Source organism: Larus michahellis, chromosome 23, assembly GCF_964199755.1.
Source record: "Larus michahellis chromosome 23, bLarMic1.1, whole genome shotgun sequence".
Classification (NCBI taxonomy): Eukaryota; Metazoa; Chordata; class Aves; order Charadriiformes; family Laridae; genus Larus; species Larus michahellis.
The window spans coordinates 5,586,601-5,604,637 of record NC_133918.1 but is presented as its reverse complement, the minus strand read 5'-3'; the positions used below and the strand labels follow the sequence as shown (position 1 = coordinate 5,604,637).

At 48.7% G+C, this 18,037-nt stretch overlaps 1 protein-coding gene across 1 annotated transcript in view; it reads left to right on the top strand.

The window, feature by feature from the left end:
* INSR (insulin receptor) overlaps positions 1-17,318 on the top strand; it is a 52,241-nt gene extending 34,923 nt beyond the window's left edge. Inside the window, exons 7-21 of the mRNA XM_074565327.1 lie at positions 1,633-1,759; positions 2,376-2,626; positions 3,042-3,209; positions 3,896-4,097; positions 8,698-8,969; positions 9,527-9,669; positions 10,352-10,511; positions 10,839-10,938; positions 11,201-11,268; positions 11,487-11,716; positions 12,039-12,149; positions 12,231-12,390; positions 13,190-13,319; positions 13,568-13,702; positions 15,334-17,318. Coding sequence (XP_074421428.1) covers positions 1,633-1,759; positions 2,376-2,626; positions 3,042-3,209; positions 3,896-4,097; positions 8,698-8,969; positions 9,527-9,669; positions 10,352-10,511; positions 10,839-10,938; positions 11,201-11,268; positions 11,487-11,716; positions 12,039-12,149; positions 12,231-12,390; positions 13,190-13,319; positions 13,568-13,702; positions 15,334-15,688 — 2,612 coding nt within the window. The 3' untranslated portion in view covers positions 15,689-17,318. The remainder of the gene's footprint in view (positions 1-1,632; positions 1,760-2,375; positions 2,627-3,041; positions 3,210-3,895; positions 4,098-8,697; positions 8,970-9,526; positions 9,670-10,351; positions 10,512-10,838; positions 10,939-11,200; positions 11,269-11,486; positions 11,717-12,038; positions 12,150-12,230; positions 12,391-13,189; positions 13,320-13,567; positions 13,703-15,333) is intronic.
* The last annotated feature ends 719 nt before the right edge of the window (positions 17,319-18,037 follow it).

Sequence of the window (18,037 nt, the reverse complement as noted above, 5' to 3'; positions counted from 1 at the left end):
ACACACAGTGTTGCTTTGTGCTCTAACTGAAGTCGGGCTATTGAAGGGGTAGTTTTGCAGACAGGTATTTTGGCAGCAACACTGCCATAAGCACATCCCTTCGGCACCCCCAGCCCCGCCGTTTGTTCCCGTTCTATGCCCCACACAACCCCATTTCCCTCTTGGTGCCAGTAGAACTCTTACGGCGCCACGTGGCGATGCCTACTCTGAATCAATATGGGGTAAAAAACAGCAAGGCATTTCTGCTTTCTTGTTCTTGGGTTGTGTCATCTCTCTGCTCTGATTTATTGTCTGGCCCCACGAAGTTTTACGTGCAGGCAGGGACAGGAGCACACACCGGTTGGCACATTAGGTGTTTAAGCAGGTATCGCCACCGATACTCTTGGCATTAATTAAACTGTGATTTCAGTCCCTTGCATTTTGGTTCCTTGCCCTTTGCACAGCCCCTTCCCCAGTTCTGTCCTTGTGCTGGTGCAGCTATTTGTGAGCAGACGTAGAAAGTGAAGATCTTTCAGCTGAATCAGTTTCCTGATCTGGTTTGCAGCACATCAACACGTGTGGCCGTGCCAGCACTGTGGGGAGAAGGGAACGTAATGACTGCCCACCTAAAAACTGGCAGTACCAGTGAAAGAACGTACACAGAGCCGTCCCTCGGGTATCGCAGCCCTGGCCCGGGCAGAGCGAAGGAGGCACAAGGAATTAGCTGCTTGTAAAGGTCATCTCCTCCCATGAGACGCTAACGAGCTCTTCCCACATTTGGGGATGAGACTGGATTTGGGGTTCAAACCCAGCTCTGTGCGGGGTTGCGTGCGGCTCCCGGGCTGGCTGGTTGCGTTGTTTAAGGGGGCAGGAGGAGACGGTTTCATTTCTCTTTGCCAGCTTTAACGCCACTCTGCTGAGCTGCTCCTGTGCCACCCCCCACCTCAAACCACAGGTTGCCAGTCAGTGTGTTTGGCTTTTTGTTTGTTTTTACATTTCAAGTCTAGTTTTCACATGGGCAGCATCCTGTTTACCAAAAATATGGGGGGGGGAAGAAAAAAAGCCTTGTTTGTTCTGGATGTTGTGCCCGTGAAATGAATGTTCTTCCTCCCTTGTGCAGCTACTGCAGGAATGGCAAATCCAGTCAGAGCTACGCAGTTTGTCCTTCTTGGGCTGCGTGGACATACCATATTGTAACGCGTCCCCCGAGTCTCAGAACTCCACCCTCCTGCAACTGTTCGTTGTCCGTCGCTGCGAAGGGACCGGGCAGGGCTGGGAGCCCACGCGCCGGGCCGGCCGAGGCTGCAGAAGCCGTGCAAATCATACGATGGGGTTCAGCAATATAGATCGTGATGAATTTTAAAATACGTTGCCTCTAGTTTTCACGCTTATTAGAATTTAGTTCGACTCTTCTACAGGCTCATTTTCATAAAACCAGTGAAAAATTTCAGCTGGCAGGAACCGCAGGAGGTTCCAGCCCCTGGCTTAGGGCAGGAATAGCGTCAAAGTGAGATGGGTGTTAATGAGCAGCTCTTCTCAACACCAGCGTCCTCATATTTACCTGTGGAGAAAATAAACTTCTAAGATAATTAAAAATAGAAGCCTTTATTTTTTAGCGTTAACAAAATTATTGTCACTTCTCTTTTGTTACAGGTGAAAATGAATTGCTGAAGTTTTCTTCCATTAGAACATCTCATGACAAGATCCTGTTGAAGTGGGAGCCGTACTGGCCTCCTGATTTCCGGGATCTCCTGGGATTTATGCTTTTTTACAAAGAAGCGTAAGTGATCCAGCGTTAGGTTACAAAACAATAGCCACGCTGGGCTGCCACAAAGGGCAGTTGGCATTGAAGGGTAGATATTAAACCTGCTGTGGGCGCAGTTATTTAGTTTCTGTGATTGTCTGGCTCCTACGCTTAAGTTTCCAGTGTTACCCTTACGTAAAAGGGACTTACCTGAGTTGTGTACAGTCAAAATTCCTCATTTAAGAGCAATCCAGACATTAGTTGTTCCAACTATTCTAGATATACATACTCTAACTGTGGAGTTTATCATCTCCCCACTATCTCCGTGGAATGTTGAGGTATTTATTCCCTCTGAGGTGGGAAACGTTCTTTCAGAATCAAGGTTACTGAGCTGATTTTCATAAAGCTGAAAATAATTAGCCTGGATTTAGTTGTTGGGATCATCTCCGGAACGCTGCCTGATCCGTGATAGTGTTTGGAGACTGGGTTGCAAAGCTCCCTCGGCTTCATTTTCAGAATACGTACAATGAGGTAGTTATACTTTCTCCAAAGGGTAAAGGATTATAACTTTCAGTGATGTCTTTAGAAATGTTGTTTTTAAAAGTTTGAATTAGGATTCTGTTAATTTGAGGCTTTTCCTTTTATTCTAAAGTCCATACCAAAACGTGACGGAGTTTGATGGCCAGGACGCTTGTGGGTCCAATAGCTGGACGGTTGTGGATGTCGACCCACCCCCGCGGTCGAATGAGCCCAAAGCCCAGGCCCAGCCAGGCTGGCTTCTGAGGGGCTTGAAGCCATGGACGCAGTACGCCGTGTTTGTTAAAACTCTGGTCACCTTCTCAGATGAACGAAGAACATATGGTGCAAAGAGTGAAATCATCTATGTCCAGACCAACGCTACTGGTCAGTGCCATTAAACTAGTGCTGCTTTGCAAGTGAAAAATAGATAGTCTAAATAGTCTTCTGCGTGGTAGTTGTGATAGTCGCGTACCCATGAAAGTTTCCACTGCCATTGCTGCTCTACTCGGGTATCCTGCCTAAGGGCATCCTTGCTAAACAAATGGAAGGGCGTGTGCTTCCCTGCATGGGGAGGTGGTGCCAACGTGCACTTCTTCCGTCGGGCTCGTGTTGGCCATGCATAAGAGCTTGTGTGCACCCTGGTGTCTCCTGCCGCAGGACTGTTGGGCGTCAGTGGACCCACTGCGGAGAACGCCATTTGTTCCCATGGAAATGGAAACTCGCCTGTGTTTGTGCCTCGTTCTGTCAGGCTCTCGCAGAGCAGTGGAAGTGACCTCTGTCTCTTTTCCCACCCACGCAGTTCCATCGGTCCCGTTAGATCCGATATCTGTTTCCAACTCTTCATCCCAAATCATTCTGAAGTGGAAGCCGCCCTCGGAGCCCAATGGAAACATCACGCACTACCTGGTGTACTGGCAGCAGCAGGCAGAAGATAGCGAGCTTTATGAACTTGATTACTGCTTAAAGGGTGAGTGTCTATTTTTCTCTCTGTGCCTGTCTTTCACGCTGTCTCAGAGTTGTCTGCAGAATTTTCACACACTTTAGAGATGCTCTGGGTGCCTAATTTTGCTGTTTTCAAGACTTGTTCAAGAAGCAGGCTGAGATGCAGCTGTGTTCTCCCACCGTTCAGTTACATTATACATTAGGCGCTATTGCCAAGTTATGTGCAAAAGCTCTCCAAAAGCATTTTTTTACAAAGTACTCAGATATTTTTTCTTTTGGGGATCTCCCTTCTGCGCCTGTTCCTTTTAAACTCAGTAATAAGTTTAATAACAGCTGTGGAGATAGGAAGGGAAAAAATTTCAGTGCTTCTGGAGATCGGTGGCCGAGTTAATTTTTGAAGGCATCCTGGGCCTGTTCTGGATTTTTCTCAGGATACAGAGTTTCACTGAGGGCTCCCAGGATCTGACCTGCTGCCCTGGGTTACCTGAGCTGGGGTGGAACTGCCTCTGACTCCAGCAGCACCTGAGCTCCGTTTCAAAACCAGCACAGGTTTGAATCACAGGCCTGTCATGCGAAGGCCTGGATACGGAAGCTCAGGATGCCCAAATGTGCTGTGAGTCTTGCGTACGCTAGTTCTGGATCTTTGTGGGATCAAACATCTGCTTCTGCCACGCCAGGCACGAGTGACAACTGAAATTGTTTTGTCCACAGGATTGAAACTGCCCTCAAGGACGTGGTCTCCCCCTTTTGAATCCGAAGACCCTCAGAAGTACAATCAAAGTGAAAGTGAGGATGTCAGTGGGGAATGTTGTTCCTGTCCTAAAACAGACTCTCAAATACAAAAGGAGCTGGAGGAGTCTGCTTTCCGCAAGACGTTTGAGAACTATCTTCACAATGAGGTTTTTGTGCCCAGGTACAAAATGTCAGACGCTATTGCCCAGGTGGTCAGGGGCAGGGAAACGTAGTTGATTATTAAACAAAAATATTGGGCCGGAGGTGGCCACGTTGCCAGTCTCCCTGGGCTTCTGTGGGACCATCTAGTCCAGCTGAGTGTGTGTTGTGGAGACTGGGGCGAGCTGAGCACCTGCAGCTGGTGTTACTGCAGATTTGGAAGATTCTGCTCTTATTTCCTGTCTCTGAATTCTCCTCAGCTTGAGAATAAAGTGAGAATCCTTAACAAATAGCTAAATGCCTGCAGCTCCTTTAAACTTGTATTCTGCCAAAAATAGCTCTTTTTTTTTTCAGTTCTCAAATTTTGTGGTGTAGCTTTTCATCCAGTTGCAAAGAAAGGAAAAGAAAAAGGGAAGTTTACCATGCCACAGCCTTGTCCTTTAGCGTGGTATTTGCGGTCTTCCTTGCACTTAGTCTGGGAAATACCTCCAATACCATGAGGAATGCGACTGCTGTGGGTGGTGAATGTCCTGTTTTGAATGGCACACACAGTGTCACATTAAGTGGTGTTGAATGTCTTCACACTTCATATGCAACTCACAGAGGAAGCTCTGGGAATCAGGTTAGAGTCTCTAATGATTTACCCTCTTCACTGCCATGCATTTTGTGCTCTAAATTTGTTCTCTGCTTACCGCCCTTAGCTAATAAATGTTTATTTTCAGCTGCTTGACAAAAGCTACGTTAGTGCACTGAACATTTCTTGCCATTGAGTGCCTTAGCAGACAGTGTCTCTGCTCTGCCAGCCTGGTTTGATGCCTGCAGTTGTCCCCGGGAAGCTTGTGCAGAGTCGCTCCTTGGGCTGTTCCTTCGCTGTCAGTGCTGACCCCAAGGACAAGTTTCAGTGTGCACAACGATGCCAGGACACAACATACTCAAAGGCAGGGGAGAACCAAGCCACGTACAAAAGCCAGACTCCTCTTGATGTAGGCAGACAATTCTGACAATCTGATTTCTTTTTTTTATTATTTTTTTCTCTTTCAATTTTGTCGTGCAGCCAGCCCGGGATGCTTCTCAGGCCAGTTTCTGGGGTATGTATTTTAGGAAGAAACCAATCACCAGGATGTGCCACCTTGTCAGCCTGCTAAGGAAGAGATCTCCACTTCCCCTAGGCTAACTAATCCTTTTAAGACAAGCCCCGTTTGCTGTTTTAAGGCAGCAGTAGAGACACCTTCCTGGCATGCCTCCTGCTTGTCTTTCCTGACAGGCTCCAGGCTGCGGCAACGTAAAGCGGAATTAGTTTTCCCGTGATTGCTGTGCCCGTTGCCTGCTCATAGGGCAGCCTGTCCAGAGCCTGCCAACTGAAGATGAAGTGTGTTTTACTTCAGGTGCTTTTTCTGTAGCTCCTGGTAGTTTATTGACCTCTCTGGAGATAAGAAACCTTCTGCCAGTCACGGAGAGGAATCTCACAGCTGAGAATATGAGGGAATATGAGATGGCAGGGGTGCAGGAGACAGAGCAGTTGAGAAGTTACTCCTCCTACCTCTTGTCTCCTTGTTTTCCACGTACTGTTTGTCTCCTCCTGTCCTGGTCCCAGCTCTCTGACCCCTGTGCGGCGCCCGCTCCGTACCAGGCTCTGCCGCAGGCCAGCTCTCGTCTCCCCTGACTTGCTGAGAGCCCCGCTGGAAACCACAGCGGCTGTTCCTTCCCCATCTGCATGGCTGGTTACTCTAGGAGACACCGTCACAGGTCTCGTGGGTTAATTTGCGCTGGCACTGGCAAGGCAAACTGCAAGTTTCTAAATGCTTCTTGCCATACCCACCTTCCCAGTCGGAGCTCGCGGGTATCTTTACGCCACGCGCTTTGTACCCTCCCTTTGTAGCTGAACAAAGTGGCCATCAGAAGCTGATGCTTTGTTTCTTCTTTCCTGTGTTATTTGCTCTTACATTGGAACGTGTTTTGCACAGATTGGAGCAAATGGGTGATTGTGCGCTGGAACAGGTTGCCCGGGGAGGTTGTGGAGTCTCCGTCCTTGGAGATACTCAAACCCGACCGGCCACGGTCCGTCCTGAGCAACCTGCTCTGGCCACCCCTGCTTTGAGCCGGGGGTGCATTAGACAATCTCCAGAGGTGCCTTCCAACCTCAGCCGCTCCGTGATTCTGTGGAAAGCATGGAAAGATTTCAAAAGTAATAAAAGTCCTGAGAGGCAGAGGGGACCTAAACGGCTGCTATTCAGGATGTGATTTCTGTATACTCGCCACCATCACTACTGCAGAAGCAGCAGTCTCACTCTTCTGGCTGTCTCTGTCCTCTCTCTGCCACACACACTTGTGCCATTACAAATACCAGTGGGTCACAGAGGGAACGAGATCTGGGAAATGGCTCACATGAAAAGTCTCTTTTTCTGGGTTTCCCAGTTCAATGCACTTAGTTGTACAGACAAAAATATAAATGCTTTTGCCAGCAGAAGGGGGAAGACGGGCCAGCTGTTCCTCTGCTGGTTCCACACGGGTATGTGGAAAAACGTAGCCTAAGCTAGGTGATGCATCTTTAAAATCCCCCAGCACAGGCCATTGCACATGATGAGTTGTCACTTCTGTCCTTCGGCGAAGCGAGAGCCATCAGATGCTGCCAGTCTCTGGCAGTGGGAGGAGAGGGAGCCTGAATGCGAGTGTTTCACAGGGCAGGTCATTGGAGCTACTGAAATGGCCCTAATGAAAATTGCACTGGAACAACTATGGGAAGTCATCAGATGTTTGAAAATACAGAGAATTTGGCAAGAAAATTGCTGCAAATCCAAGATAATAAATAGGGGAAGGTTGGGGTTTACAGCTTCTGAAGTTTTTCTTGCTGTCTGTTACTTGAGAAGGAAGAGGTCATTCTTGCATTTTACCTGTGTTGCATCAGTGGTCAAATTACTGTTTTACTTGTGGAAAAACAAAATTCTCTTAAACGTGAGGAACAGCTGAATCCACACTTTGTAAACAGTGGGGTGGAGCTTTGCCTCTAAGTCCGAACAAGGTTCTGGTTGACCGTCAAGGTTCCTTCCAAAGGAGCGAGGTGGCACGACCCCGGCCGGGGCCGCTGAACTCTGCCCCATTGTTGGGGGACACTGTTCAGAACAATGCACAGGCTGAGATAACAGCGGCTCCAAAATGAGTTAATTAGTAATTAGAGAAAGAGAAAACCAAGAACTGGAGTGTGCTCTGCTGAACCTGCCGTTTGGCGTCCCGTTTTGTCATCAGGTGGATGAATATCTTAACGTTGTCGTGTACAGCCCAAGGTTTAGTTTGAGGAAATCTTAAAATCTGCTTTCCAGCGGGTTGCGTTTGCCGGTTGAGAAAATACCAGCAGGGAGCGGAGCTGGGGGTGGCAGGGACCCGGTCTCTCCATGCCCCGCGTAGCTGCACTTGGCCAATCATGTGCCTGGTCCTCAGAGGGTGGCAGTGGAAAGGTCGGTTCAGCAGCAAAGATTTGCTTCAACAGCTCGGTACATTTTTAGAGACTGGAGATGCCTCAAGTGTGGGTTCAGTTCAGGTCACTCTTTGTACCCTTTAATAGCTGCGCGCACATGCACACACAAAAAAAGATCGTCATCCTCTTAAAATACATGGTCCGCTTTTCAAATGGCATTAATTCCTTTTGTGTAACTAAACACCATTACTGATTCACCGCGTTGGTTACTTCCCAACCTGGAATTCCTCGTGGCGAATAAGTGGTAGAATGGGGAGTTTTGTTTTGGTGCTTGTTCTTTTCTTTTTTTCTTTTTCTTTTTCCCCCCCCCCAAGAAAGTTAAATCTGTGGATGTTTCTTAACTCTGTCGAGTTCATTCTGTCTATTTACTGGCAGAATCTGACATTAAAGTTGGCCAGCGGCACTCACTTGCCAACAGGGGAGTTGACAGGATCCCACTGCCGGTTCTGGCTTTACAACTGCAAAAATCTGATTTCGGACTGAAGCGCAATAATTTGAGAGGCAATATTTGGTAAACAAAATCGTACAACTAATACGTAATCTAACCTGTGAGTTTCAAATGTATCTGTTGAAAAGAACGTAACAGATTTGGTCTCTGAGGAAAAGGTTAAAATTATCTGTCTGTATGAGCTGGGAAACTGGTCTTACACTTTATAAATGCAAGTTTGTGACACCTGGGACGTGTGGCACACCTGAGGTTGGGGGCTGCGATGCGACCTCGCTCGCTGGAAGCTAGAACGTGGAGGGGATGAACGGCAAAGCGTTGCAGCACCCTGCAGGGCGTCCGCGAGGCAGCCTGGCAGAGCTGTGTTCAGCTGGGAGGGTCTAAAAGAACTTCCATTCTCAAGCAAGTGCTTTAGGCTTGTTGGTTGCTTGAGGGGTTTTCTCCCCTGTATGGAGCTGTGCAGGGAAGAGTCGGGGGGATACCTGATTTTAAGAAGCGACGTGCATTAGAGGGTGAGACAGATTGCTCGGGGGCTTTTTATAAAAAAAAAAAAAAAAAAACCAAAGTCCTGAATTTCTTTGTTGCATCACAAATATGAGGCTTGAATTTGCATTTTCGATGGCACTCTGAGCCATTCGAACTCTTCAGGCGAATGTGTTTACAGTGAATATAACACATAAAATTGTAACCTGTATTATTTAATAGGCCATCAAGAAAACGAAGAGACCTTGGCTCTGTGGCAAACGCCACTGTGGTGATACCCACCATCGCATCCTCTCTGAACAATTCTGCAATAGCATCTGAGAACGCAGAGGAACAGAAACCTTTCGAAAAAGTCCGGTTTAAGGAGTCTTTGGTTATCTCAGGCCTGCGGCATTTCACCGGGTATCGCATTGAGCTCCACGCCTGTAACCATGATGCTCAGGAGTCCCGATGCAGTGTTGCAGCTTATGTCAGTGCCAGGACCATGCCGGAAGGTAATTAATTACCTCCCTGAGCTTTGCTTTGGGTTGATGGCTGTTTCCAAAATGCTGCTTTTCCTCTGGGAGCCAGCTGCAATACAGAAACATCGTGTAGGACTGCTGCTCTCTTTGGGTCCTGGTAGGAAAGGGCGATGGATGAAGTATTATCAGAGAATCCTAGAACGGTTTGGGTGGGAAGGGACCTTAAAGGCCCTCCAGTGCCCCCCCCTGCCCTGGGCAGGGACACCTCCCACCAGCCCAGGTTGCTCCAAGCCCCGTCCAACCTGGCCTTGAACCCCTCCAGGGATGGGGCAGCCACAGCTTCTCTGGGCAACCTGGGCCAGGGGCTCACCACGAATTTCTTCCCAATATCTCACTCAATCTCCCCTCTCGCAGTGTAAAACCCTTCCCCCTCGTCCCACGGCTCCCCTCCCTGCTCCAGAGTCCCTCCCCAGCTTTCCTGGAGCCCCTTGAGGGACTGGAAGGGGCTGGAAGGTCTCCCCGAGTATTGGCAGTTTTGAATTTTGCCAGACATGAAATAAAACTATGATTAATCACGACCTTCGTTCTAGCCAAGGCTGATGACATCATCGGTCCAGTTACCCATGAAGTGGTTGAAAAAAATACGGTGCATTTGAAGTGGCAGGAACCAAAGGAGCCAAATGGTCTTATTGTGCTGTATGAAGTAAATTACGGACGTCTTGGGGAGACAGAGGTGAGAATTTCTGCTTGTCCCTTAACTCAGCATGTTTGGAGAAAGACCTCCGCCTGGGAGTCCAGGACTCTTCAGTCTTTAATAGCCCTCGTGCATGTGGTGTTCTGTCCTGTCTGGTTTCCTTGTGCACCAGCCAGTGTGACGTAAAACTCTACTGGTGAATTTGTGTCCTCTGGAGGTCTGTCTGTGGCGACACCAAGAGATGAAAATCCGCCTCTCTGGTGCCAGTTTGCCAGATCAACCTATCTGATTTGCCAGTTTTCTGCAGGGAGCTTTTTTAGGAATTTTATTTCGCAGAAGGATAGAAAACAGACATCTGAATGTCAGTTGCTTAGACAGAAATTAGGAAGGCGCTGGGCAGCCCGCGAGCCGGTGGGCAGCCCGGCTGCCCCGCAGCGTGCCAGCGCCGTGCGGGCAGGAGCGTTTGCCAGCCCGGCTCCGGTTTCAGGGCTGAGGTCTCGTACAGCAAATGGCATATGCACGCTGTAATCTGAACTGCTAAACTGTAAAATGCAAATCCAGGACAAACCGCTCTATGGGAAAAGACCTGAGCGTGTGAAAGCCCTGTTTGTGTAGCTTTGCCAGACAGGGCGGTGAGGTGGGAGTCCCAGTGTGCTGTTGCAGAGCTCGGGGCCGTTGCGGAGGCAGCGTAAGGCAGGTTTCCTCTTCCCTCCTCCCGCAGGAAGCACACTACTGCGTCTCCCGTAAGCATTTTGCCAACGAGCAGGGCTGCAAACTACGTGGACTCCAGCCTGGAAACTACAGCGTCCGCATACGAGCTACATCACTGGCTGGAAACGGCTCATGGACAGAACCTACCTATTTTTATGTGGCTGATTATTGTGAGTTCTTTTTTTTTTTTTCCCAACGCTTAATTCCTGATAGAAACCCAGGTTATTTTTGGAAGACGGGGGTTAGCAAGCACTGCCCAGGGAACTATAGCAGGGCATAAAATATTTACCAGTCCATCTACTTTCCAGAAACTGAAATTACCTAGAAACATATGACTTCTCTTCATGAGTTCTCGTTCTGACCAGCCCCGGGTTCCCTGTCTGAAGTAGCCTCTAGTTTCATGTTTGTTCCAGTTTGGTCAAGGGGGAGATTTGATTGAGGAAAAGACTTGGATTTTGGACCTGTGTAATACCTCCAGCTCTCTCTTTCTCTCTTAGTGAATGCTCAGCCTAATATTGCTGTTATAATTGTTCCGATTATTTTTGCCATAATAATTGCTGGAATTATTGGAGCTGCTTACGTCCTTGTGAAAAAGAGGTGAGTGCAATTTTATGTTGTTTCCACCAGAACAAGCAAAACTTATATCCAAAGATTTTGTTTATTTGTCGGAAGTAACTCTGTGTTTATTTTCTAATTTAGATAATGATTGCAACATTAATTTAGTTTAGGAAATATTTTGTGCCTTTGGAAATTGGGACAGTTTGTATTTGCTGCGTGCTTTGGGAATTAATCAAACTGCCTTCGGTTCGAATGTGTCAGAGGCTGCAAAAGTGCTGAAGAATTTGTGTCTCTCTTCCAGACAAACGGAAGGACCGACCGGACCGCTCTACGCATCCTCTAACCCCGAGTATCTCAGCACCAGTGATGGTGAGAGCAATGAGGGCTTCCTCCAGTGCCTTATTTCTTCTCCGGTCATTCAGGCAGTGCAGCAGTATGGGATTGGCATTGTCTTTATGGAGTTTTTCTACTCTTTTTTTTATATTTATACCCGTAGCATCCCGTGGCAGCGCTACACAAGGCTGCTGCAGAAATGTCTTTCAAAAGATACTTTGCGCAATTCAGAAACATTTCTCTCTGCTCAACAGTCTACGTCCCCGATGAATGGGAGGTTCCACGAGACAAGATCACTCTTCTCCGAGAGCTGGGCCAGGGCTCCTTCGGCATGGTGTACGAAGGAATCGCCAAGGACATCGTGAAGGGAGAGCCGGAGACTCGCGTAGCTGTGAAAACCGTTAACGAATCAGCCAGCCTCCGCGAGCGCATCGAGTTCTTAAATGAAGCCTCTGTGATGAAGGGGTTCAGCTGCCATCATGTGGTAAGTGTCTCTGGGTGCCTCGGATGATGAGCAAGTCCCGTCACATAACTAATGGGTCTTTGGTGCTTTCAAAGCTTGGCGTTCAGCTTACAAAAGCAGCCCTTCTGCAGAGGCGGTTGATCAAAAAGAGCTGGGATCTTTCCACGTCGTGTTTTATAAAATGCGTCTTTCAGAACTTCTTGCCGCGACAGGGCGTTGTGGTGCTGCTCGGAGCTCTTGTTCGGGGGGTGCTGGCTTTGCTACATCCCCCTCTTTCAATAGCTGGGCTCTGCCCAGCACGTTTGGACACAGCCGTGAAGGAATTTCTCTCTCCATTTTCCAGGTTCGCCTCCTCGGGGTGGTCTCCAAAGGGCAACCGACTCTGGTGGTCATGGAGTTAATGGCACATGGAGATTTGAAAAGTTACCTTCGCTCTTTGAGACCTGATGCCGAGGTAAAGACAGGAGAGAAGGGAGTCTGTTGTGCAACGGACTAACTTGATTTGGTTTTTAATACTTCTTTTTATTTGTTGTAGAATAACCCTGGTCGTCCGCCACCGACGCTGAGAGAAATGATCCAGATGGCTGCAGAGATCGCCGATGGCATGGCCTATCTGAATGCCAAAAAATTTGTTCACAGAGACCTTGCAGCTCGGAACTGTATGGTTGCAGAAGACTTCACTGTAAAAATCGGAGGTATGTAGTGTGTGATCAGAAGATAATTCCATGGGTCGTATTTGTTGTAAAGGCAAATATGTGAAGCCCAGTGCAGCAAACACAGGGGATTTTCCCTGGCTCCGTGTGGAAATGCAGCAAACTTTCCTCTTTTTCTTCCCTGTGAAAGACTTGTCTGGACTTCAGTCAGAAAAATCATCTCCCTTAGAGCCAGAGCAGCTTTTCTCAAACTTCCCTATTCTCAAACCTCTGTCCCAAAGGTTTATTGCCTTTCCAGCCTAAGCTGCCTGGAGTTATCTCACTGTTCTTTGCTTTCATGAGAATTATGACAAAGAAGGTGTTGGGTACAACAAACCAAGTGCTGATAATCCTCTCATTAGGTGAGGTGCCTTTTAAAAGTCATTTATCTTCCACAAGAACCAGTTTTTAACCCAAACTCTTTTAGAAATAAGTAAATACAACATTTAAAAATAAACCAAAACTCCACAGCCTGGTGGTTTTTCAGACCTCTCTGGAATTAAAGCCGAGGCAGTGGGGTTTCAGGGCAGAGAGCTCTGTTTCGCTTAAAGGGGATGAATTTTTGAAATGAAATTTTAACTCTGGAGTCTCTGTCATGGCTCGTATCAAAAACACAGGGAAAAGGAAAATGTTTTGAATGTTACTCGCCAGGTGACAAATGGCAGCACGTTGGGCTGTAAGAGGCTTAGGGGGGGTGACAACAGCCTGGTGTCAAAGGCAGGAAACATTCAGCTGGAGATGCTGCGCAGTGGGAAGAGCGTGGAAGGAGAGACATGTAACACGTCCCAATTGCTTTTCTCAGACTTCGGCATGACCAGGGATATCTACGAGACGGATTATTACCGTAAGGGAGGCAAAGGGCTGCTGCCCGTGCGGTGGATGGCGCCCGAGTCACTGAAGGATGGCGTTTTCACCACTTATTCCGACGTGTGGTGAGTTGTACTCTGCGATCCCTGGTGGGCTCTAGCTGAAGAGCTCCCTGTTGTAACACGGACGGTGTAAATTGGGAGTTGCTGACTTTCTTGGAGTACACGCAAAACAAAAACTCTTTTTTCGAGACCCTCTTCTTAAACATATAGTGGTGCTTTTTTAAAGTATGTGTTCTTCAAAATAAGGCTATCGCTTGTAGCTCTCCGGGATGCTCTGTTCTCACCAGGAGTCTTCTCTCTCTCTCTCTCAGGTCGTTTGGTGTTGTCCTCTGGGAAATAAGCAGTTTAGCAGAGCAGCCGTACCAGGGGCTCTCCAACGAGCAGGTGCTAAAGTTTGTGATGGATGGGGGGTACCTGGATCAGCCGGACAGCTGCCCGGAGAGGCTGTAAGTAGTAAAGCTGGGGACAGTCGACCAAGCCGCACTCATTAGCTGAAGTGCGGCCAACAAAGGTGGCCCGACATGTGGCACCTCATAGCCCCTTCTTTCCTGAGGAGGAGCAAAGCAGACTTCCGTGAGCCACCTCTCAGAAACTCAACCAGCGCATCCTTAGTGGTCCAGGAGTTCAGGACCTGAGCCAGCCTAGTGCGCTGGAAGGGAAATCAAACCAACCCGGACCTTACTTCGTGAGTACAGGTTCAAGAGAAGGAAGGACAAAGCACAGGAAAAGCTTAAAATACAAGTAAGCGCTGTATCGAATGCTTTTCCTCCACTCCAGACTAGTGGGTCGCAGTGGGCTTATGTCACGTGGCAAAGCCTGGCCACCATCTGCACCCACGTGGCTACAGAGGCTGGAGACCAGCTTGTTAATCCCAGGTCTGCTGAGGTTTTCTGTCATTCATCTCTCTCTACTACCTAAATAGTCTTGAGAATTAGAGCAACGTTTTATCGCTGATTTTCAGAAATCCAATTTATAGCTAGTGAGGAGGGAGAGGCAGAGAGTGCTGTGCCGAGCCAAGAGCTGTTTGTCATGTCCGAGGCCTTTTCATTTCTGTTGCAGACTCATTGCCCCACTTAAGTTCAAGGCTGGGCTGCCTGCAGGGTTAGGGAGGAGAGAGGGCACTGTGTGACGACAGGGAGAAACACCTCGCAGGGATCGCACGCAGCAGCCAGACCTTCTCCCGCCCGGGGTGAAGGGTTATTCCCTGCAGCTGCTCGTGACGTCCCCGTCTGGAGGCTGCTGCGTCCCCGGGTCTGCCCGCACGGCTGCATGCCCAGATGCTCCCTGAGCCGCTTCTGTCAGAGTAATTAAGAAAATCCCATTATTAACTGTTTAACCCGGGCTCGGGCGTTCTGACGGAAGGGCGTGAGGAGCCGCTGCTGAAGCAGGATGCTGCCGTGAGGGGCAACCTGGGAACCTCTTACCCCAGCCCGCATCGGGCCAAAACAGCACTTCCAGAGTCAAAAAATAAACGTGTTTTGTGAGCGTCCTTATGGAAAAAGCCTGCTGTCCTGGACACTTGTCTCTCGTGGCCAGTTACCAACTCCAGTTTGAAACTTTATTTGTACTTGTAAGTTCTTTCTCCGTGGTGTCTGATAACACATGACCTCTTGCCGCAGCCTGTCTTTTGGGTGGGATGTTTACAGGACCTCTGTCCTCCGCACAACCTCCTATTTTCCTTGAAGTTTTAGGAGCTTTGTTATCTCTCAGGCTGAGTTAAAATTAAAATTGAATGAATTAAAAAATTGTGACCTGGCTACAAGTGCTTCCATACACAGAGCGTGTGCGCACTTACACAGAGTATGTGAAGTGCAGCCCCGTTTCCTTCGGAAGCAGAGTTAAGAACAATTGAAGGAATTGGAAGGAATTTTTGATCTAGACAGAAATAGAGAAAAAGGAGTGTCAGGATCTGCAGGCAGATACGGAGGCTGGAAAGAGAACAAACAACTGGGATGGAGTGTCAGAGGAGGAGCGTGGGTGGTGGGTGGTCTGACACGGACACGGTCTTGGTCCGGGCCAGCCCTGCCTACGTGAAGCTGTTTCTTCCTGCCCCTGACTCTTCTTTCTCCTGGTGTAGGCACAGCCTGATGCAGATGTGCTGGCAGTACAACCCGAAAATGCGCCCCACCTTCATCGAGATCATCGAGATGCTGAAGGAGGACTTGCACCCCAGCTTCCACGAGGTCTCGTTCTTCTACAGTGAGGAGAACAAACCCCTGGAAACGGAGGAGTACGAGATGGACTTCGAGAACATGGAGAGCATTCCCCTCGATCCCTCCTCGTACTCGCAGAGGGACAAAGTCCTGGGGCGGGACAATGGACCCTCCATGGCCCTCAAGGGGAACTATGAAGAGCACATACCTTACACTCACATGAACGGTGGCAAGAAAAACGGGCGGATTCTCTCCATGCCCAGGTCAAGCCCTTCCTAACGCCTCCTCTTTGGCCCAAGGGTTGTGTCTGCTTTTTTCCCCTCCACAAATCTCAGGACTCTTGTTATTGCTGCCACAGTGTATGACACAGATCTACAAACTCTTCAGATTTTTAATCATCTTATGATTAATACTTTTCTTTTTTTTTTTTTTTTTTTTGCCAAGTTGACTGGTTGTCAGTGGACTTATCTGTGAACATAAATGGAAGAGGTTTCCATGGCTGCTGTCCCTCCTGTAACCATGGTTTCAAAACAGGAAGCGACCGTGTAAGTTAAACTGAAGGAGGAGCATCCACGTTTGCCAAGAAAAGACGTGAAATTTGCTGGTATCTGAGCTACAGCGTTAACGGTGCGGAACAAAACTTCTGCAGGACAAAAAGCATTTCCAGTAGAATTCCAGGCTTTCAGGCATAGTCTTCACTACAGCTGAAGGATTCAACACAGCAGTCGGACGCGCCAGATCCTCAGATTGACCAATAGCTGCTGCTTTCATACCTTTTAAATGGGTTCAATCCCAGGGGTGCGTGCGTGTGCGTATGTGTGTGTGCAGTATATATATGTGGGGTGTATATATATAGCAAAATATACGCTTCTTTTTTTTTGTACAGAAGTTTTGTATGTTCTCACAGAAGCTTTCCTCTTCTCGGAAGTGTGTACTTATCTTTTTTCCCATTTCCCTGGAGTGACTGAATCCTAAACAGATTATTTTTATACTAAGGACTCTTGGGAGTAGGTTTTCTCTCATTAACAAATGAGGAAAATGTGCTGGGAGCCAAAGGAGCAGAAATCTGAGATTTGTGGGTACTTTCAAGACCAAACGACGTAGGAGTCCCCTGACCTGAGATACGGAGTTCTCTGCCCTTGCAGCATTGAGTATATATATTGTTTGTTGTAACATATTTAAAAATGTCTTTGGTTTAAATTTTAACTTCATATAAATTATTGACTGTTTATGATCCTTTCGGGGAGGGGAGAATTTGGGGGACTGTTTGGTCTTAAAGTGGTCCAGAGATTTCAGAATGAACTAATTTTAGCGGATGACCCTTTCAGGAGCTACGAAGCACGTGTTGAGTTTATACTCGACAAGGCTTTCTAGCGCAGTTCCCCGATTGATCCCCTGCAGCCAGCTGCCTCCAGCCGAAGCCCTGAGATAAAGTAGTTGGGACTTTGCTTGGTCGTTGGGGGCTGAAGGACACCGGAACATCCTGGTCCTGCTGCTCCTGTGCCCCTGCGCCCCCGGCTTGGCCTTCTGCGCGCGCTGTGCCGCAGGAGCAGCGGCAAGAGGGGAGGACCCTGACCCAAAAAAGAGACACTAAAGCCAATGTGAAGGGGGGAGAGCGCGAGGCTCTTGGCTCTGCACGTCGAGCAGAAGCTGAGTGTGACTGTGGTTAGTACCCGCTGCCTGTCTGATGCTGCTCCGGGGTCTGGCCTCCTGCTGCCCGCGGGCCTTCGATGTTTTCCTGAGATACTCACACTGCGTCCCGCGGGCTCCCCGGGGCGCCTGCCGCAGCCACCGCTTTCAGCTCCTCGAGACGTCAACTTTCGTCTTCTGGACTGTGCTTTGTTTTGCTGCTGTTCGCCTAGAAGACAGAGCCGATTAGCATAAGGTGTGAGAAAATAATTGTGAAACTAAACGTGTCTGGTGGTGCTGAGGGCGCGTGCTGGCAGGGAGAAGCGCTAAAGCAAGAAGTGAAGGTGATGGATGGTGCAGGCCCTTGTCATACGGGAGGTGGCTTCAAAAGGGGAGAGAGATGCTCCGTCCTCCGCTGCTCCTCCGGGAGAAGTCCACGAGCCAGTTCGTGCTCTCTGCCAGGAGGAAAGGAGCTTCTCCCGACTCAGTGCGAGTGGGGAGGCCGAGCCCGTGTGTGGCTGTTTATTCCTGGCAGGACGGTGCTGCCGGGCTCTCCCCGTGGCCGCAGGAGAGCGGCTGGAGCTGGGTGGGAAGCGCCTCTCGATCTGCCCCGCGCCGTAGCTCAGCCCGTCGGTGCGAGGGCAGGGGAGGACGACGGACCCTGAGCACCCCCAGGAGCTGCAGGGCCTTTGCGCTGGGTGAACGGGGTCGGTTCGGCCAAAGGTGGAGGGTGCCGGGTGCTCACAAAGGTGGGTGGCAGGTGGACAGTCCAGACAGGGGTAGGAACCTTCGATTTCAAAAGGCCTCGTTTACATTTCTTCTGCTTCATGAAGTAGTAACTGTTTAGCAGCTCTGTACCACACTGCAGGAAAGAAGACATATTCTCACACTTTTCTAAGGAAGAGAAGTTTTTCTTATTAGAAATTTTTTATTTATTTTAATATATAAAACACAGTTTAAAAAAAAAAAAAACAACAAACAACAATTTGTTTCCTTAAA